Source organism: Protopterus annectens, chromosome 5.part0 (genome assembly GCF_019279795.1).
Source record: "Protopterus annectens isolate FY-2018-M chromosome 5.part0, PAN1.0, whole genome shotgun sequence".
NCBI classification, from domain to species: domain Eukaryota; kingdom Metazoa; phylum Chordata; order Ceratodontiformes; family Protopteridae; genus Protopterus; species Protopterus annectens.
This window is the reverse complement of record NC_056735.1, coordinates 277,917,451-277,940,652: the sequence shown is the minus strand read 5'-3', so window position 1 is coordinate 277,940,652 and position 23,202 is coordinate 277,917,451. Positions and strand designations below refer to the sequence as shown.

Below are 23,202 nucleotides of genomic sequence, written 5' to 3'. Positions count from 1 at the left end.
TTTATCAATGTGGTAGTTTCCAGGGCTAGCCGTCTTCTGCAAGGATACTAATATTATGCATACTATTAGGCATATCAAATGAAGCTGATACAGATCTATGATTATTCAGAGAGTAGTCCGCATAGCTGTAGTGTAATTTGCTTAGATTTCAGCAAGGTATTTGTCACAATGCCTCACAAAAAGTTAACGACTAAATTAGATAGTTTTGTGCAGATCATGTTGCAGTAAGACGGACTGGCTAGATGAAAGGACAGCACCGGTTCTAGCAACCAGAGTCCATTCATTGGAGAAAATGTTTATTATTGGGTCACCGCAGATGTCATTACTTCATCAGAGCCTATTCAGTAACTGTATAAATAACACTGCAGTAGGTAAAAACTCACACTGCTGTGCAAAAAGGAAGAATGGTGCCTGGCATATTTGTATGAACAGTTTAAGATATGACAGCTAACTTTCAATACAAGAAATTTATACTAATGCATCTTGCGACAAATAATCTGTAGAAGAAATACTCCTTTAAAGCAGGAGCAAATGCAACTACTGAAGCAGAATGGGACATCAAGTACTCATATCAGACAATATGAAGATAAGCAAGCAGTATGACAAAGTGGCAAAGAGAGCATTTAGAGTATTGGTGAGTAGAAGAAGAGATTTCACCATTAGAAAACATTAAGCCATTATGTATTTTATAAGCACATAGTAAGATTTCATCTGCAGTATTTTATGCCATTCTGCAGGTTTCATTTTCATCATGAAATCAGTAGAATAGAGGCAGTAAAATAGAAATCAAATTCTTATCCCTGGCTCCACCAGAAGCCATATAAAGAAGTGCTCTGAGCAGCTTAGGAGAAAGGTAGGCAAGTGTATGTGTATTAGAAACATTTAAGAACTTCAAGGCAGAACACAGAGTCCAGATGTGCACGCTCTTTCAAAACTTAAAAAGCTGTAAGGCTGAAGGGAGATGCAGAGAGGCTTGGCTGATGATAGGGGCAGCATTCCTGAAACAATTAATTTGACTGACAACTATTATTGGCAAGAAAATGGAATATGTCCCCTTCCCCACTGTAGTGCGACCCTGGAGTTAGAATATATAGTTGGGGATGTGGGGGCACAGCCCCCCACAATAGGGGGTGTGGGGGGCGAAGGCCGCTGCTTACTTTTGTTTTACTAAGCAATACGAAAGTAAAACCAAACAATATAATATGAAATTAAGTGGGGGGCTTCACCCCCCCCACAACCCCCATTGTGGGGGGCTGTGCCCCCCACACCCCCCTTACTATATATTCTAACTCCAGGTTCGCACTACAGTGGGGAAGGGGACATAATCCATTTACATGCCAATAATACTTGTCAGTCAAATGAAGTGTCGGTCAAATGAAATTTCAGTCATTTGGTCTCGGGTAAATGGGTGTCAGTCAATTGGAAGTTAGGGCAAATGAAGTAGACCCATATAGATATATACATATATATATATATATAGAGAGAGAGAGAGAGAGAGAAAGAGAGAGATTTATGCATCCAGACTCTTAAGCCCCAGATTATTTGGATTATTTTAATGATTCCAGTTTTGTCACGTATAACCTATCATTAATTTGATTGCTTGGAATATAACTAGTTCTTGATGTTAAGTAAATGGTGTTCTGAATCAGGGTGAGACTTTAAAATAATGGACTCATCTAACTGAAGTAAAGTTTAGGTAAAATCATGAAATTACTGTTGAAGATAAGGAGTTTAGCATGTCTAGAAGTTGTTGGAGCATCATCTGGCAGAATGGCTCAGAGGCTTAAGGCTACAAACTGTTAATGAGTTTCATCTAGTAGTCCATTGTTTAATTCCCTCAATTGCTACTTGCAAGCATTGGGACTCTTAATCTCTAAACAATTATTATTACTAAGTAGCTCCTGAAAAGTTACATGTGTCTAGCTGGCTTACCTGGTTATCAAATAAATCAAAAAAGATGGACATTCCCAAGGCAGCATGTGTTCTTAACAAGAAATATATGTGTTTGTAGTCTATCAACCCATGGCGAGCCTATTTAAACATAGCTTGGCTTCCCAAATGTATTTGCAAGTTGATACTCTGTTGTTGTTTGATTGGCTATATGTAGAATTGGGCATGGGTGGTCAATCACTTATGGGCTGCATCATTAATTAGAGACATAAGTGCCAAACCAGGGGTAAATTTCAATTTCCCCATCTACTGGTCCACGTTACACTTGAATTGGGTTAGGGAAGGGCTCTGCTTGAAATGGATGAGATCTGTGTTCCAGAAAAGGTCTAATCTCTAAGATACATACCTGTCTCTCCATTATTTCCTATTTATGTTGCAGGTGAGATGTAGGTGCCTAGACTGAGTAATCCTGATGCAATTAGTTTTGCAGTTGTCAAACAGCTCCATCGGAGTGGGATTAGAGGATAATTTGTAGGCCAGGCATAGATCACCTCTCAGCAGCCTGTAGAATACTGAGTGCAAAGATAGGGCTTTCAGAAGGTCCTGGTAAGGACAAGTTGTTTACACCCTACATTCTTTTTGTGAGGAACCTCTTTGAGCACTTCAGGTATTGCATATGCCTGGTCACATACATACTGAAGGAGGTACTATACTCAATAATTGGCTTAATGAGGTCCGAGTACAGTGGAATAATAATTTTGTACCTATATGCCATACGCCTTATAAGTTGCACAACACAGACTGATTTCCTTACTACAGTAAACACACAAGGGCCATATTGCTGTCTACATGTGTTTCCAGCACCCTGACCACTGGGTCTACTTTTAGTGGTGTTTTATCAATGTGGTAGTTTCCAGGGCTAGCCGTCTAATGCAAGGATACTAATATTATGCATACTATTAGGCATATCAAATGAAGCTGATACAGATCTATGATTAGTCAGAGAGTAGTCCGCATAGCTGTAGTGTAATTTGCTTAGATTTCAGCAAGGTATTTGTCACAATACCTCACAAAAAGTTAACGACTAAATTAGATAATTTTGTGCAGATCATGTTGCAGTAAGACGGACTGGCTAGATGAAAGGACAGCACCGGTTCTAGCAACCAGAGTCCATTCATTGGAGAAAATGTTTATTATTGGGTCACCGCAGATGTCATTGCTTCATCAGAGCCTATTCAGTAACTGTATAAATAACGCTGCAGTAGGTAAAAACTCACACTGCTGTGCAAAAAGGAAGAATGGTGCCTGGCATATTTGTATGAACAGTTTAAGATATGACAGCTAACTTTCAATACAAGAAATTTATACTAATGCATCTTGCGACAAATAATCTGTAGAAGAAATACTCCTTTAAAGCAGGAGCAAATGCAACTACTGAAGCAGAATGGGACATCAAGTACTCATATCAGACAATATGAAGATAAGCAAGCAGTATGACAAAGTGGCAAAGAGAGCATTTAGAGTATTGGTGAGAAGAAGAAGAGATTTCACCATTAGAAAACATAAAGCCATTATGTAGTTTATAAGCACATAGTAAGATTTCATCTGCAGTATTTTATGCCATTCTGCAGGTTTCATTTTCATCATGAAATCAGTAGAATAGAGGCAGTAAAATAGAAATCAAATTCTTATCCCTGGCTCCACCAGAAGCCATATAAAGAAGTGCTCTGAGCAGCTTAGGAGAAAGGTAGGCAAGTGTATGTGTATTAGAAACATTTAAGAACTTTAAGGCAGAACACAGAGTCCAGATGTGCATGCTCTTTCAAAACTTAAAAAGCTGTAAGGCTGAAGGGAGCTGCAGAGAGGTTTGGCTGATGATAGGGGCAGCATTCCTGAAACACTTCATTTGACTGACAAGTATTATTGGCAAGTAAATGGAATATGTCCCCTTCCCCACTGTAGTGCGACCCTGGAGTTAGAATATATAGTTGGGGGGTGTGGGGGGGCGAAGGCCCCTGCTTACTTTTGTTTTACTAAGCAATATGAAAGTAAAACCAAACAATATAATATGAAATTAAGTGGGTGGCTTCACCCCCCCACACCCCCCTTACTATATATTCTAACTCCAGGGTCGCACTACAGTGGGGAAGGGGACATAATCCATTTACATGCCAATAATACTTGTCAGTCAAATGAAGTGTCGGGCAAATGAAGTGTCGGTCAAATGAAATTTCAGTCATTTGGTCTCGGGTAAATGGGTGTCAGTCAATTGGAAGTTAGGGCAAATGAAGTAGACCCATATAGATATATACATACATACATATATATATATATATATATATATATATACATATATACATATATATATATATATATATATATATATAGAGAGAGAGAGAGATAGATATTTATGCATCCAGACTCTTAAGCCCCAGATTGTTTGGATTATTTTAATGATTCCAGTTTTGTCACTTATAACCTGTCATTAATTTGATTGCTTGGATATAACTAGTTCTTGATGTTAAGTAAATTGTGCTCTGAATCAGGCTGAGACTTTAAAATAATGGACCCATCTATCTGAAGTAAAGTTTAGGTAAAATCATGAAATTACTGTTGAAGATAAGGGGTTTAGCATGTCTAGAAGTTGTTGGAGCATCATCTGGCAGAATGGCTCAGAGGGTTAAGGCTACAAACTGTTAATGAGTTTCATCTAGTAGTCCATTGTTTAATTCCCTCAATTGCTACTTGCAAGCATTGGGACTCTTAATCTCTAAACAATTATTATTACTAAGTAGCTCCTGAAAAGTTACATGTGTCTAGCTGGCTTACCTGGTTATCAAATAAATTAAAAAAGATGGACATTCCCAAGGCAGCATGTGTTCTTAACAAGAAATATATATGTTTGTAGTCTATCAACCCATGGCAAGCCTATTTAAACATAGCTTGGCTTCCCAAATGTATTTGCAAGTTGATACTCTGTTGTTGTTTGATTGGCTATATGTAGAATTGGGCATGGGTGGTCAATCACTTATGGGCTGCAACATTAATTAGAGACATAAGTGCCAAACCAGGGGTAAATTTCAATTTCCCCATCTACTGGTCCACGTTGCACTTGAATTGGGTTAGGAAGGGCTCTGCTTGAAATGGATGAGATCTGTGTTCCAGAAAAGGTCTAATCTCTAAGATACATACCTGTCTCTCCATTATTTCCTATTTATGTTGCAGGTGAGATGTAGGTGCCTAGACTGAGTAATCCTGATGCAATTAGTTTTGCAGTTGTCAAACAGCTCCAATGGAGTGGGATTAGAGGATAATTTGTAGGCCAGGCATAGATCACCCCTCAGCAGCCTGTAGAATACTGAGTACAAAGATAGGGCTTTCAGAAGGTCCTGGTAAGGACAAGTTGTTTACACCCTACATTCTTTTTGTGAGGAACCCCTTTGAGCACTTCAGGTATTGCATATGCCTGGTCACATACATACTGAAGGAGGTACTATACTCAATAATTGGCTTAATGAGGTCCGAGTACAGTGGAATAATAATTTTGTACCTATATGCCATACTCTTCCTTATAAGTTGCACAACACGGAATGATTTCCTTACTACAGTAAACACACAAAGGCCATATTGCTGTCTACATGTGTTTCCAGCACTCTGACCACTGGGTCTACTTTTAGTGGTGTTTTATCAATGTGGTAGTTTCCAGGGCTAGCCGTCTTCTTCAAGGATACTAATATTATGCATACTATTAGGCATATCAAATGAAGCTGATACAGATCTATGATTATTCAGAGAGTAGTCCGCATAGCTGTAGTGTAATTTGCTTAGATTTCAGCAAGGTATTTGTCACAATACCTCACAAAAAGTTAACGACTAAATTAGATAGTTTTGTGCAGATCATGTTGCAGTAAGACAACATAGATAGGCTAGATGAAAGGACAGCACCGGTTCTAGCAACCAGAGTCCATTCATTGTAGAAAATGTTTATTATTGGGTCACCGCAGATGTCATTGCTTCATCAGAGCCTATTCAGTAACTGTATAAATAATGCTGCAGTAGGTAAAAACTCACACTGCTGTGCAAAAAGGAAGAATGGTGCCTGGCATATTTGTATGAACAGTTTAAGATATGACAGCTAACTTTCAATACAAGAAATTTATACTAATGCATCTTGCGACAAATAATCTGTAGAAGAAATACTCCTTTAAAGCAGGAGCAAATGCAACTACTAAAGCAGAATGGGACATCAAGTACTCATATCAGACAATATGAAGATAAGCAAGCAGTATGACAAAGTGGCAAAGAGAGCATTTAGAGTATTGGTGAGTAGAAGAAGAGATTTCACCATTAGAAAACATAAAGCCATTATGTATTTTATAAGCACATAGTAAGATTTCATCTGCAGTATTTTATGCCATTCTGCAGGTTTCATTTTCATCATGAAATCAGTAGAATAGAGGCAGTAAAATAGAAATCAAATTCTTATCCCTGGCTCCACCAGAAGCCATATAAAGAAGTGCTCTGAGCAGCTTAGGAGAAACGTAGGCAAGTGTATGTGTATTAGAAACATTTAAGAACTTCAAGGCAGAACACAAAGAGTCCAGATGTACACGCTATTTCAAAACTTAAAAAGCTGTAAGGCTGAAGGGAGATGCAGAGAGGCTTGGCTGATGATAGGGGCAGCGTTCCTGAAATATGGCTGCATCACAATCACAGTGTTGAATCAGTAACACATTTCAAGAATCCATGAGACAGACGTAAGACAGTTATTGTAACAGAATAAAGTAAATTAAAGGGTAGTTACTTAGAATCTGCAGTTAATTCAATGTAGGATAATTGACAGACTAGGGCAGCCATGCTTTCCTTCTGTCAGGATATGTTTTTCACTATGTGACAGAAAGGATAAGGTGAAAAGAAATTGAAAAAAAAATCATATAGTAATGCATCCATAGCAGACCTATACTCTGTAATTAAAATGTTTAAGTTTTTGTATTGTGGACATCTAATGGAATGGGTGCAGCTCTTTGTTAAGAAAGGAACTCAAACAAACTGTCTATTTCATTCACAGATAATTTCTCAGCCTGAACACTCTCCTGTTCATCTGTTAATACTGACGTATATCACATACGTTGGGTGTGGCTTATCTTCCATATTCCTGGCTGTGACTCTTGTGACATACATTGCATTTGAGTAAGTAAGCTTTCTTTTCTCTTCATGGCAGACTGACCACATCTATTTTTTAACTTGTTAATATGTACATTTAAATAATATCACATGCTTCCTTTGAGTGCATTTTGTTTTAGTTCAAGCATTTACATGTTTTTTTACCTATTCTTGTAGTTTCCTAGTTTGTATCTGAGAATGGATTGTGAGCATCTAAAATGTGTACCAAAAAAAAAAAGAAAAGAATCCCAGTCATTAAATTGGACATAAATTAAGATGCAAAAAAAGTTAGGGAAATCAAGTGCTCTCCTTTGTATTTCATCTGAATTTGGTTCCATATATAAATTTATAATAAACAGGGACTCTGTTATTTTGTATAAATGAAGGGATTACATGAAACTTTAAGTCAAACCCATTAACTGGTAATGGTATAGAAGTTCATCCTACTTGTCTGCATTTTGCTCCTTACATCAGAGTAGATTCTCCCAGCAGTACTTGCACTTTATTAGGTGCAGTCATTGGTTAGTTACATGCTTGGTGACACTTTTGATAAAAGCTGAGATCATCTCAAGCAGTCTTCAGATCTTCTTACTGCTCATAATGGTCAGTTGAATCCTGCTGAGTCTCTAACTAATTCTTCAGAGCTTTGATATTTATTTTCAAAATAAATCTTTACAATCAACTGGCCTACCCATCAACTGAAGCAACAACTCACTGTCCGATATCTAGACCACTAAAATTTCTGCCCATCATTTTCCACCCAATAAATATAATATCCTCTAATACTGAAGAGCTATCAGAATGTAACAGACTGCAAAAGAAAAATAAAATAAGCAAATAATAAAAAATAAAGAACTTGTGAATGTTGTAAATACTTATTTGTATACTTGTCCTGTCAGAAGTGAATAGCTTGATATGTCTACAAGTGATATTACTAACTGTGAAAAAAATACCTAATGCAAGGTTTTACATGCATTTTACTATTTTTTTATTTTCTTCAACTTGTTTTACAAATATCAAAAATAAACGTATTGCTGGAAACAAGAACTGTAAAATGATATAAAAGAATAATAAGGAAAAACAAATATGAAAGGCTATTAGGGAAAAAGGAGATGTGGTCATTTTACTCAACTATTATAATTATTATTGATGAATAATACAAAAAATTTGATGTACCAAGTCTATCAGTATTTCAAAGGGAAGAGGGGGAAAGGAGTTGTTTTTCAATAAATTCATGCATATTGTTTCATTTCCATGGATGGCAAAAAATAAATTAATTTCAGAGTTATATTATCATATGTGTTTAGAATTTCTAATAGCTGTCACAATAATATTGAGCAAACAAAATTGATAGTCCAACTATGTAACAAATTTAGATTTTCCCACAAGTGGAAATTTGAACACATTTCCACTAACAATACAAAAATGTTGTAGGTGAAAAATCATAATGCCATTGTGCGCAATCTGATTTGCACATCACAGGATGTCACCCATGTGGAGTATAATGAGCAGTATTAAAAATGTTAGCTAAATTGAAACATTATGTTGTGAAATGTAGTAATAAAATGTATATATTTTAAATATTTGTACTCCTGTATCTTATGATACACATTCATCCATTTCAGTCTTCCAGGTTATTCAGTGTCAGTTGAGATTTCTTTATTTACTCTGTTGTAGTTTAAAATCAAATCTGTTCAGTTAATTAAATCTTCTTGAGATAAGAGAGTTTGAATAAGGATAGAAATATTTTCCTTTAAAAGTAGTCTAAGGAACCAAAAATATATGAGACAATTTATAAAAGTCCTAAAAGCATGAAGTATACCACATGTAGAAAGACATACTATTCTTTTGTTACAAATCTACCATTTTATAGGAACATTCTGAAAACTAAATATCACCCTCAAAAATTTAAAACATCATTCTTTTTTCTCTCTTCTTTTCATTTGTTTGTATTTGAATTGTAATCCTTCAAGTTTGTAAAATCGATAAAAAGTATTTAAAAAAATGTAAAACATCTGATTTGTGGTCAGATTTTCCAGAATTATTTCAGCAACTAAAATATTTTTGAGGAATATTTCGATTTCAAGATAACTGACATGAAGACAGGCTATAGCAGTCAATTACCATACATTAATTTAGGCTCAGTTGCGCTTGCCTCTATTTGTAGAGGTTTAATGTGAAAAAATATTTGGATGTGATGATAGCCTCTTCAACTGTATCTTCATTTGTAGTGTCATATAAAATCTATTAGGGAAATGTAAGCAATGTTAGCATTTGGTAACAAGGTGGAAGACTGTGCTTTTATATCTGGGTCAAAAAGTGATGGTGGCCCAGATGTTTTTTCCTCCATAATTATTGTATACATTTCAGGCTCAACCAGACCCTCCCAATAAGTTATTTTTCAAAAAGGTTGCAATAATTAATTCTGTCATTTCTATGGGATAAGTGCAAGCTCAGAATTACATGGGACAAACTCTCCAGACCATGGGAGCAAGGAGGACCAAGGTATGCTATTTCTGGTTATGTTGGCAAGCATCTCAGTTAAGAATGTTCTGACTTTGGCATTGCCCCACCCCAGAGCCAGTCCAGGGTGATACGAATGTGACAGAAAACTGTGCTGCTCATTATGAATTGCAAGGTTTGGTGCTTTTTGAATAGAGGGTTAACTCAATCTGTAAAATGCCCTTAATTGGATGTGGGCATTGGAAGTTCTAAATTTAAATGAATGGAAGAATTTGTCACTTCAGTTTTGTTCTAAACTTGAGATATACTAGAATTAGTAGCATTGCAAAGATGATTAATAAAGTATCCTTTTTTTTTTGGCATCAACTTTACTGCGGTGGGCTTTTTTGTCATGGAGACAGCTGCAGGGGTAATTTGCTCTATCTGTAACTGATTATCTTTAGTATGTGACTTTACAAGGCCTTTTTTCTACATTTGTATTGTGCTTTGTTTTCTCTCCGACTAGCAGAAGCATACCATCATGGATAGATTTTTAATAGTTTTTAGGAAACATTACTAAACTGTTAAAAATGTATAAGTTGTTTTCTATGAAAACAAAATGGAATTGGGCAGATATGGTATTTATAGAGTTACAGTGGAAGGAAATATACGCAATTCCTAGATATACTACGTTTTCCTGTCATTTCTATATTTTTTCTAAGCAAACCACAAATGAAAAAAATGCATATAGTTGGAAAGATGATAAATTCAGCAATTATTACTTGAATTGATGTGTATATTTAAGTGAGATGAGGCTTGCTTGATTTTCTTTTTATAACCCTCGGGTGTTTGTTGAAGCATTAGATGGGGGTAATAAACTCCTGTGCACTTCCAGCATAATTTGGTGTGATTTTGTTTTTTTCCGTATTTTTGTTTGGACATGTTTTCATAAGTATTTTTCTACTTCTATGGTGTTATGACATATTACTCAAACTCTTTCAGCATCTGCTTGATGTGTGATTCTGGGTGGGGGGCATGGAAGCATGTTTTCCCTTCTTAACAGAGAGTTGCAGCTCTTCTTGAAATACTTATGGCTAAGTCACTAATACTATTATGTTTTCCTGACAAGTTTGCTGTCCTAAACAGACGAAGGCATTATTGGATTAAGTAATAATTCTGACTAAGACTATCTCTAAAAGATGGAATTCAAATGTTTTTCCTTTGATGTTTGATTTGCATTTGCTTTGGAAAGATTATTACTAGTTGGAATTACTTAAAATGACTGTGAAAAATAGACTAAAACTTCAAATTAAGTGATGGCTATTAAGGGAAAATCTTCACAGGATGATACCGGAAAAGGTGTCTCAAAAAGAGATTTAAGGGGTCAGAGGGTCTGTTGAAAGAAGGAAATCATGATAACACAATTACTTGCACATCTGTTATCATATTACCATTTATAAAGCATATCACCATGCATTGTGTTATGTTCATATGAAGGATAAGATGAAAATGTTGTTGCAGGTATTGAATTTTGTGTTACAAATGTTAAACTATTTTGCTGAAATTATGTGCTGCACAACATGATTTGATTGTATTAGAATGTCATCCTCCTGTTTCTTGCACTGTTTATATGACTGTATTTTGGTTCTGCTGAAAAAAATAATGTTTAAAAAAAATTTGAGCTTTAACAGATCAGGCATTTTTAAACCTAAATATTCTATGAGCAAAGTTAGACTAGAATAAAAAATTGACAGACAGATGCTACTTCACAAAAAAATAGAAAATAAATCCCTTAAACTAATTGGTCCATATTCAATTAGGATAAATTAATAAATGCTATAAAGGAAAATAAACAGTTAAAACAGAAGTATTTTAGAAAATTCATGGAATCACAAAATGAAAAGTCTTGCACCACAGTTTGTAATTCTATTTTGTTGAGGTGATAGTAAGTGGTAAAGGGTATTGTTGGTGCACAACAGTAAAGATTTTGTGGGGGGCGAATATGTTGTGATTAATTTGAGCATATATGCCCGTAGATTTTGAATTATATCAGTATACCAAAATAGAAAACCATAATTATAGATTTGTTGATAAAACAGATGATGATTCTGCTTAATTAGAGCATACATATATCTAGATTATGAATTGTGTGAGCTTTCTGAAAACAAATAGTAATAAGAGACTTAAATGTTGGGACAGTTCATGATTCAGTTTAATTTGAGCACACTTTTTTGTATAGATTCTGAATTATATCAATATACTGAAAAGGAAAACAATAATAGTGGAGAGTTTGATATGCATAGTTCTTGTTTATGAGAGCAGATGCCTTTGTAACATTTAATTTGAGTATACTGAATAAATCTGTGGAAAGAAATATTTTAGTTTTTAATGTTAAGGTTATAATTTGCAAGTGTGTAATTAGCATGTTCTAGTCTCCTGCCAAAGCAGAGCCTATGTTGTCCTTTATATAGTAACGAGTTGTCCTTTATATAGTAACGAGTGCAGTGCAGTAAAAATATTGTCCTGTTATTTATGTTTTTTGCAATTATTCAACTGTCAGTATTTAGCACTGCAATAAGATGATACTGCAATAGAATGAAGATAGACCATATTCCAAAAATATGTTACCAATTCATCAGCAAAGCTCTAAAGAAATCTGTCACTTGTCCATTAGGACCCAGAGACTTGTTCTTTTTTTTAATGATGATATAACATGTTTTTTTTTTCCAACAAAAAACTAAGAGAAAGATAAAGTAATTAGTTGTTTATGGGTTTATTGTAACCAGTCTCTTAATTTACTTGAAACTTGGAGCCATTTAGTATTTTACAGCTAAGAGAAATAGTACAAACAAAAAGACAAGAAATGTTCTTGATTTATAAGATGATTGTCAGAGTCATAATGAATGTAACAGTGTTCTGATATTTGCATTATTTAGATGGGAGACAAGGTGTTTGCCCATTTTGTCCCCAGATGCATAATTTTGTTGACTGTGCTATATTTCCTCAGTATGTGACGCCTCAGAAATCACTTGCGCACTGTTTGAAAACAGTGATTTTTTTTGAGATTGTTCTGTTCTGGAGTATTTCTCCTTTCCCATAATTCTGCAATAGTTCAGGGATGTGGGGGCTTCTTCTTATATGAGTGATCCAAGGGATTTGCTCCATCAGCAAAAAAATGCTTTCAGTTTGTGGCATTGCAACAAAATAGAATTACAAAATATGGTGCAAGATTTTTTCATTATGTGATTCCATGAATTTTATTAAATACTTGTGTTTTTAGTGTTTACCTCCCTTGCACAAGGTACAAGGTTCAATAATGACCTCCAACCAATGCCTGTTTGAAGGTTGTACATTCTCCCGTATCTCCATGAGGTTTCTCCCATGTCTGAAAAACATGTTGCGTGTTTCCATCTCAAACTCACCAATGTATGGAGCTGTGGGCAGCAGCACAGACTCTACATACTGCCCTATGGGGGAACGAGTTATACAGACCAGCAGTTTTGGGCATCTACTGTGGTCCACAGTATCCTCAAGATAAGAGAACACACATCACAGACTGCATGCCATGGCAGGGCTGGCCACTTGATGAAAAATATGGCTCTAGGTGACTTGGTCATGTTGACTAATGTTGCCAAAATGGGCATGGGTATTTACCAGTGATAAGTGGGTTGAGGACCCAGCGTACTCTGGCCTACACCAGAGTCCCTTGCTAACAGTGGGAGGGGTATAAGTGCCCCTCTTGGCCAGTGTATGCCCACCATAAAGCCCAGCAGCCCCGGGTCAATAAGCTACTGGCTGGCTGGTGTCTATTTGCCCAGCCTGGGTTAGCTGGAAAAGCTCTGTTGAGCGAAAGATGGACATAAAACCAACCAACCTGCCTAACATGAACTGTGAATTGCTAAGCTTTATGTCAGTTCACTGACAGGACGCAGCTTGGAAGTGGATGACATGATGATAGGAAGGAGGCTGGACAGCCTATGTATCCAAGATATGAGATGTAAGGGCAGTGCAGAAAAGCCACTTGGCTTGGGATCCAGACTCTACTACTCAGGAGGGAGACAGGCTAGAAATGGTGTAGGAATTGTGGTGAAAGAGAAGCTTCAGAAGGCAGTGAGGGATATCATTAGAATTAATGACAGACTTATGGCAATCAGACTCCAGTGTAATGATAGGGCAGTATTCATAATCTCAGCCTATGCCCCACAACAGGTTTGTGATAGTTAGCAAAAGAGTGCATTCAGACAGCAGTTGCAGGACCTACTAGATAAAGCAGGACAACATGAATTGGTGTTGATAATGGGTGACTTGAATGCACATATTGGGACAGACAGAACAGGATATGAGGACTGCCTAGGTCCACATGGGTGGAGCAACAAGAATAAAGAAGGAGAAGCCATTCTAGACTTCTGTCTGGCAAATGGCTTGATAGTCGCCAACACATGGTTCAGAAAGAGAGACATTCACAAGATCACATACAAGAGTAGCCAAGATGCAGCTCAGGTAGACTTCCTCCTAGTAAGAAAAAGGCACTGGGGTAGAATCCATGATTGTAAAGTCATCCCCAGTGAAACAGTCAGCCCACAGCATAAACCACTAGTTGCCACAATGAACTGCAAGCAGTGGTCAAAGAAGCCTCTGATGTCAACAGAGACCAGGCTGAAGACCTGGCAGTTGACTGGACAGAAAGTACAACAGTTTAAGGAATTATTCAGGGCTTTAGCACCCCAAGAAGAGGAGGAAATAGGTGGAGTTGAACAAGCATGGCAGTGCCAAAAACCAGCATGTGTTAGGACTACAAAAAAGATATGTGGATGAGACAGGTATGGAAATAAGGTCTATAAGGAAAGCTGGTGGTGGAATGCAGAAGTCCAGGAAGTCAGCAAAAGAAAGGAGGAGTCCAGGAAAAAGTGGGAGACAGAAAAGACTGGCCAGGCTAGGAAGGACTACTGGTTGGCTAACAAAGAAGCTAAGAAAGAAGTTGCAATAGCAAAGAATAGAGCATTGGAGGCACTCTGCCAACTTCTGGAAAGTGACTTAGTAAGTGGCTCAAAGAAACTATATCTAGTTGCAAGGCAAAGAAAGAAAGATATAGTCAGACACCCTTCATAATTGATGCCAGCAACAACCTGCTCCCCAGTCCACAGGACATCAAAGGCAGATGGAAGGATTATTTCTAGCAGCTTCTGAATGAAGAAAACCCCACAGAAGCTGTACTGCCAAATAATCAGTCTACAGTAGTTTAAGAAGAGTGCCCTGTGGGAAATTTGAAATTCTACAGTGCAAGTCCCAAACCTCAAAAAAAAAAAATAACATGTATGCGAACCTTAGAATATAGCAGCAAAGTATAAAACTTACTGTTAAATCTAAAAAGTAGGGGCTGTAGGCCCTCACACTCCTACTGTTTATATATGCTAACTAAAAGATTTATGTGCCTTGGAGAAGAGACAGTACATGAAATACAGCAGTTTAGGCCTTAGTATGTCATACAGCCACAACTCCTTTATCCAAAGGTGTAGCAGTTGGACTGGACAGTCTAAATTGGACATAGGTATGTGTGTGCGCGAGTGTGTGGTGTGAAAGAACTACTTCAGCAGGGCTAACCACCCAGCAGTGTAAACCTTGGCTCTAGATGATTGTCACTGTTGAAGTGATAACCTGACTTACTGTATATTTGCCTAAAATTACACTTGATTCTTACAGTTCTGAGGATCACAAATATAGTCCTCGAACATACCACCAAAACTCTTTATGTGGTAGTTTAATGAAGAAATGCCTCTGGTTTCCTTTCACTCATTACATTATTTTTTCATTAAAGATAAAATATTAAACAAAGTCTCTTGAAAATATTGACATCTCATGTAGAATGAGCATAAGGCCTTAAGTTTAGTATGTAGTAGTCTTTGAGCATACTTAAAACGTATTACTGTTGAGTCTGAAACAGGTAATAAGAGATACTTATGTATTTATTTAATTTTCTTTTTTAGGAAAATCAGAAAAGATTACCCTTCCAAAATTCTAATCCATCTGTGTACTGCCCTTCTTCTGCTGAACCTATTCTTCCTCATAGATGGCTGGATATATTATTTTGGTCCAAATGCGTGCATTGCAATTGCTGTGCTACTCCACTATTTTTTGTTGGTATCTTTCACGTGGATGGGACTTGAAGCTTTTCACATGTACCTGGCTCTTGTCAAAGTTTTTAACACCTACATGCGGAAGTATATTCTTAAATTCAGCCTTATTGGTTGGGGTATGTATTACATTGCTATCAGCAGTTATAACAGTCAGGGCCCAGCTGTCAAAAGTGTTGTGATTGTTCTATAAATACTTTTAGAAAGAGTGTTCAAACACAGAGATGCCTTCAATTCTCAGACAGAATTAAGAATAACTTCTATGCTGCAGTGACAGCTGTAGACTAAAATCTGTCTCACCTTAATAAATTTGTGTATTTGTTTGCATCACTTGCTGTTAAAAGTATGACCACACAAATTTACCGAAATCTTGGCATGTGCAGATATCAGAGGACTGCATTGATCACAGACTGCAAAAAATGTTGAGTCTGGATGTAATTTGAACATAACCCCCATCTACCCATATACACACACCAAATCCATTTACAAAGTTGCACACTGCATAGCACTCTGAATCATATATCCTCCGACCTTTTGTATTACTTTCTGTATTACCCAATATCCACAAGGTGGCAGCCCTACAGTGGACTAAGCAGCCTCTCTCACTTCAGCATTGGTGTATTGAATTCAGCAGATTACCAAATAAAACATTAAAAGTTGTTTTAGAAAGTACTGTACTAAGGTCTGCAGATATTCCCAGATAAGTCTGTTTTTTTTTTTCCTGGGAGGAGTACATTGTATCAGCTGTTGTGTATACAGCAATTAGTGTATTGTGCTTTTCTGTGAAACATTAACTACAACAGCATTAGAAATTCCCATTAGCAGGCCATTACCACTGCAAACAATTAAAATTCCAGTGCCTTCCCTTGAATCCAAAGATCTGGACAAGTGCTGCATTCTGCCATCAAATAGATCAAGTACACAGTTATCCAGCTGGATCAGTGCTCAGTCCTAGTATAAAAATTAAAATAGTAATTAAAAGTAAATAAATAAATAAATAATAATGTCCATGGACTTCAATGCATTAATTTTAAATCTGGCAGACAAGCATCACAAACCTGTGCTGGCTTCCACCAAGTATCACTGTATGTCAAGAAAACCTAAACCTAACCATTGTTGATAAATCTTTGAAGGTCCAATCAGAGCAGATCCAGCACTAGGCGACCTCAGTAGTCGCCTAAGACCCACTGGCTAGAGGGGCCCACTAGCCAGGCAGGGGGCCTACTGGCCATGGGGATGCCACAAAAACTTAAACTTATTTAAGAACACACTCTGCATGTGTTACATTTCTTCTGGCACACACAGTGTGTGTCCTTAGTAGCATCTTTAGTATGATGCATGTACATTCAAGCTGAAATGGAGCAAGTGATTTACAAATGAGGAGAATGAATGGATCATTGCTGAGGTGGGTTAGTGGAAAACAGAGAATGATGAATGGATCATTCCTGAGACAGGTTACTGGAGAACAGAGAAAGACGAATGGATCATTCCTAGGTTAGTGGATAATGTGTGTATGTGTGTGTGTGTATGTGTGCATGTGTGTATGTGTGTATGTGTGTGAAATGCCCCAGTTAGGAATGGCGGGTTCATTAACTCAGACAGCCTCAAACCCTATACCTTTGTGAAAGTTAGGAATGGCAGGTTCGTTAACTCATTCAGGCTCAAACCCTGTGCCTTCAGTACAGGACCTTAGAGCCTGAATCCTCTATACCAGCTGCTAAACTGTCATCAGCAAGAACTGTTGAGTTTTAGTGCATTTTCAAAGAATATTGAGCTTCTGCACATTTTCAAGGGATGTTGAGATTCAATGCAAAATAAACATACTGTTGCTTATGCTGTCTGTTTTGAATGCGCAACCATTTTGTTTAGCAAATGGCCATCATCATTCTGTGCTATATATTTTCAAAAGCAGTGTTAGTAGTACAATAGGTAGCATACTTACCTTTTTTGCAGAAGGCTGTGTGTTCTACTCCTACACCATTCAAAAAGAGTGTGCAGTGCCCTCTTTAAGGGCTGATGGAAGTGCTTCACACCTGAGTGTCCCCCCCCCCCCCATGGGATGAGGTGCCTAGTAACTATGAATGTGTTGGTGGTTTCTGATTGCAACGTTAACAGCGTATGATTTTTTTTTAATGTAATGTGGGCAGTTTATTCTTCAAGGGCAGCAGGCTGTGAATTTGTACATGAAACACTAAAATGTAAAGTTGTTTGCCAGCAGAAACCTTTTCATTAGTAATAGAGCTCTTTAATGTGGAATTATTCAGATGACTTTTACTTCTGCAGAGATTGTGTATATTGATGAATATTGGTGGGTTGTAATGACAGAAGTTTGAGTGGCCTTTTGTGGTTGAAATGTTCTGTAATAGATAGTTTTGTCCTTATTGGTTCATATGTTATGTTTCATTGATTACTGGAAAAATGTTCAAACCTGAAAATTTAAAACAGACACTAACTGTATTATATAAGAAATATAATTTAATAGAAACAGGATGGTCCATCAAAGAATACATGCACGCATGCATGGTCCAAAAATTGTATGCAAGAGGCCTATGGTTTGAAAACAGCCCAAAGGTAAACTTAATTCGTCTCTGGCCAAATGTGTTTTCTTTCAATGTGGGCTTCAATGCCATTTCAATGAATGAGTTTCAAGGGCAGAGAAGCTTACTGTTCATGCTAAGTCTGTTTTCATTGTGAGACTATATTGTTTTGTTTAGGAAATGGCTATCAGTTTTTGTGCTATAAAATTTGAAATAAAAGTTTTAAATATTTCTAATCATTGTAGAATTAAAAAGAAAGTAGTATGCACACTGACAGGTTAGAATAGTTTTTATGGTAACTGGGGAGAAAAGGCCAAGTAATGGAACACTGGAATGGCTGGGGGGCTAGTGCCTGGAGGCCTGATTTATTACCCTGCCTAGGGCCCCATTTGACCTTGTTCTGACTCTGGGCCCAGTCACTTAAGAAAAACATAAAATAAATCCTTCTCCTTTATCTGCATAGGGTGAAGAGGAATTTTATTTAATAAACACGTATGCCCCTCTTCATATTGCCTCCAGTCCTGATGGTATGTCCTTTTTGTCAAATGGATTTTCACCAGAGGACATTTTCTTCAATGAAACAATTGACAACATGGTAGAATACTTTAAGTGACCAACAACTTATTTGTCTTCTCCTGAAATATTCTTTCCTAAAATGCTAAATCTTTCAAACTCCTTGCACAAGATTCCTCATCTGTTCAGTAGCTGTGAAGATGGAAGCAGTAGTAAGTAATCAGACACATGGGTCTCTGTGCACAAATATGCATACATCCTTTACAAGTATTTTAAAGACAAAGATGATTTATTTTTAAAAATGTAAATTTAGACCTGGAAAAAATGATCATATCCACTTCCTCCGAGTTTAAAAAAGGCTTTGCCAATATTTACTCATCCTTTTGAGTGGGATTCCTGTTTGCTTGATGAAGTTAGAAAAAAATGTACTTATCCTATACAATAGTCAGTGTAGATTCATTTTTTGTTTCTGTAGTAGATGGTTTACAAAAGAGCAGTGCCGAATAGATGTAGTTAGCTCCATGGCATAGCAGTAATAAAGTTGTGACTGCCCTGCAGGCCAACCCATTTCTGATTAGCCACTAAGGTAACTGTAGGGGCTGGCCAGGGAGCATTGGTATGAGCAACTGTTGATAGCTCCCCCACTCCAAGGAAGAGAAAGGTGGCCTGCCACTTGGATGACAGTTGGCTGGAGCACTAGGTATTTTGTCCATGGAGTACAGGTCTAAGGAGCCCACAATGCCACAATACACTTGGACCTCTGAGCTGAGGACTCCACAGAAGCAGCAATAGCAGAGCTTGGCAAGTTGACAAGTGAGAAAGGGTGCTTTTCCTAGGGAGAGGATAGCCAGCCTCACTGGGTCAGTAATGTGGCCTACCACCTACCATACAACACTGGAGTAATGATTTACTGTACATTTCAGGACTACATATATGACTGAACTAGAGCTAAGGCAGTATTTCAAACTGAAATGGCAGACTGTTTTTTTAATTAAAATAAAGATAAATAACTGATGAGAGACATTTGTGAAGTTAGAAACAGGAGGTTTAAGTTAATTTGGATGCAGTTGATGGTAGAATGCAACATTTGTCCATTTTGTTTATGAAATGGAACTGAAGTAATGGTGTGATGTTAGGAATAGCCCCAAACAATTTTTTGTTGTGATTGTTGTTTTTCGCCCTGTGGAATTGATAATTATTTAATACAGGTTTGCCTTAAAATATGATGCTCAGAGCATTTAGACACTAGAATTCAATTAAAGACTGCAGAATGACTTATAGAAAATTTGGGGATGGGGCACTTTTGGTTTGGCAGTGAATTATTGGTTAGATTTCCTGAAAATGATAAAAACAAATGTTGGGGAGAAGTATTGTACAAGAGAATGTTACACATGAACTGCTGTAGGATGAACAAAATGAAGTGGAGAATGAAAATGAAACTGAAGTATGTAATATGAAAAGTATGAAGAAGCACTATGTTGTACAAATGATGTTTCAAGCCAAGAGGAAAATGAGACGAAGCAGGAAGGGCAGGGATAATTGAGTAATACCACTTGAAACAGGGTAAGGAAATGAAAGATTTAGTTACAGCAAAAGAAAGTTACAAGGAAGTGAGAGGGATCATTTGAAATTTACTGTAATAAATGCTAACAGCATACTGACGTAATGTTTAATTGTGCTAAAATGGTATCAAGAAAAAAGCTGACATAATATGTTTAGAAGATGCTATATTTTAGATAAGGAATAAAAAGATGAGATGGAAAAGATGCGGAGAAAGAAAATTGTGTAGATTTCTGAAAATGAGCAATGTTCATGTATAGGAATATTGGTTAAGAATTAACCGTTGAAATTGCTAAATGTTGTAATACGTGTCCCTAAAAAAAATGTGTGCTTTGTCAGATATGGGAAGAAAGTGTATAGAGTAATCATGGTATAGGCTTATATTAGCGTTACATATACAGTAGACTTGTAAGACTGGTACTGGATACGTATGATGGCAGAGTGACAGTGGTGAGGTCTGCGGTAGGAGTGACAGATGCTTTTAAGGTGGAGGTGGGATTACATCAAGCATCAGCTCTGAGCCCTTTCTTATTTGCAATGGTGATGAACAGGTTAACAAACAAGATCAGGCAGGAGTCCTCGTGGACTATGATGTTTGCAGATGACATTGTGATCTGTAGTGAGAGTATGGAACAGGTTGAGGAGACCCTGGAGAGGTGGAGATATGCTCTAGAGAGGAGAGGAATGAAGGTCAGCAGGACTAAGACAGAATATATGTTTGTGAATGAGAGGCAGGATAGAGGAATGGTGAGGATGCAGGGAGTGGAACTGGCAAAGGTGGATAAGTTTAAATACTTGGGCTCAACAATTCAGAGTAATGGCGAGTGTGGAAGAGAGGTGAAGAAGAGAGTACAGGCAGGGTGGAGTGGGTGGAGAAGAGTGTCAGGAATGATTTGTGACAGATGCATACCAGTAAGAGTGAAAGAGAAGGTCTAAAAGAGGTCTATAAGAGGGTAGTGAGACCAGCTATGTTATCTGGGTGGGAGACGGTGACATTGACAAAATGGCAGGAGACAGAGCTGAAGGTGGCAGAGTTAAAGATTTTAAGATTTACATTGGGTGTGACGAGAATGGACAGGAATAGGAATCAGTATATTAGAGGGTCAGCTCAGGTTGGACAGTTTGGAGACAAAGACAGAGAGGTGAGATTTTGTTGGTTTGGACGTGTTGAGGAGGGATGCTGGGTATATTGGGAAAAGGATGCTAAGAATGGAGCTGCCAGGTAAGAGGAAAAGAGGAAGGCCTAAGATAAGGTTTATGGATGGGATGAGAGAGGATATGCAAGTGGTTGGTGTGACAGAGCAAGATGCAGAGGACAGGAAGAAATGGAAACAGATGATCCGCTGAGACAACCTCTAATGGGAACAGCTGAAAGAAGAAGATAGAGTAGCCTTGTTTAAGGAAATATAGAAATCTGTAATTGTTAAAATGGATATAATAGTATTAGAGAACTTTAAAAAATGTCTTGGGGTATGATAAAATTTAGAAAATTACAGTTAGGGAAGGAAAGAGTTACATATACAAAGAAGAGGATATCTAAAAACAGAAATTACTATGTTATTTGGTCAGAAGGCTTGGAAGAGAGAGGTAGGGGGGATGGGAAAAATGATGAAGATGGATCATATAAGGCAAGCATGTTAAGAGATTGATGGGGGAAGTAAGTAACACAGAAGAGTTTAAAGAAAAATGGAAATTTTGGGGGGGGTGCAATAGTCTGTGAATTTTTTTATCTTTTATGGAGCTTGGTCATTTTAGTGGATAGTATACAAGAATAAATATTAAAAGGCATATATGAAGATGGAAAGGGATTTTTGGAGGGAACAAGAAAAATGGGTGTGTAGGTTATATTCAGGATTATGCAGTATTACATACTCAGGAAATGTCACAGAGTAAGATATGTGCCTGTATAATAAAAACTAGGAATAAAATAAAAGGAGTGACAAAGAGGCAGACATATTTCTGTAAGGAAGAAAGGAGCAGGTGAAGACATTTTTTTGTTAAGAAAATCAAGCTAGAGGAAGGAAAAATTACATCTATGCTGGATGTTTGTCTTTTTGGCTTTTTCCGGTTAGGGGTCGCCACAGCGGAACTCCAGTCTGCTAATGATTGGCAGTAGATTTTTATGGTGCTGAGTTGCCAGCCCGACGCCCAACCTTCAGCGAAGGCACGCCCATTCACGCATGTCTTTTGGAGGCCACTCGACCGCGGGGAGGACATGTAGACTCCACACAGAAGATACTCCAGCCGAGAATCGAACAGGAGAACCTCTTGCTGTGAGGCAACAATGCTACCACTGTACCACTGTGGCTATAAGGTGGATAAAAGACGGTATGACGAAAAGGAGATTATGAGAGTTGTAGCTGAATTTGTGACAAAACTGTATGATAAAGTGATAAGGAAAAATAAAATTTAGGAATTAAGTAATTAGTGAGACATCAAACTAATTAAATAAAAAAAGAGAGATGAGTTAATCTATTAACTTATTTATCCTTTGTTGACCAGGTTAGTCTCACTGGGATAGTGTCCTCTTTTGAGGGGATAGCCAAGATGGTATTCATACTACTAGGGGAAAATTGATCATGACAACAGTGAAATTCCTGTAGCGAACAACGGTTGCTCATCATTTCCTTCTTATGAATTGCAAGATGAAATTCAGTACCAAATCCTGTAAAGTCACTATTCACACCAAATGGCTGCAAGGATGCTGATCAAAAAACTCCAGAATAAAAGTAATCTGCAATTTATTAAATCCAAGGAGTAAAATCCTATGACAACATTTGCCAGAACATTAAATCCTGTAACAAAGGTTGAGTTCTTTCCTCATTTTTAACAATTCAACTTTCTTCTTCAGAACTTAATGAAACAGTAAACAGCAAGGCAGTTTTATCTGTTCTAACGCTAATTAACATACAATCAATTAACAATAAAGTGATGCTGAACTGGTAATTATACAGAATCTAAAACCT

The 23,202-nt window shown here is 37.2% G+C and overlaps 1 protein-coding gene across 2 annotated transcripts in view; it reads left to right on the top strand.

Moving 5' to 3' along the window:
* Positions 1-23,202, top strand: part of ADGRG2 (adhesion G protein-coupled receptor G2) — a 465,660-nt gene that overhangs the window by 243,123 nt on the left and 199,335 nt on the right. For both annotated transcript variants that reach the window (XM_044072249.1, XM_044072248.1), the window contains 2 exons: positions 6,959-7,080; positions 15,480-15,745. In XM_044072249.1, coding sequence (XP_043928184.1) covers positions 6,959-7,080; positions 15,480-15,745 — 388 coding nt within the window. The remainder of the gene's footprint in view (positions 1-6,958; positions 7,081-15,479; positions 15,746-23,202) is intronic.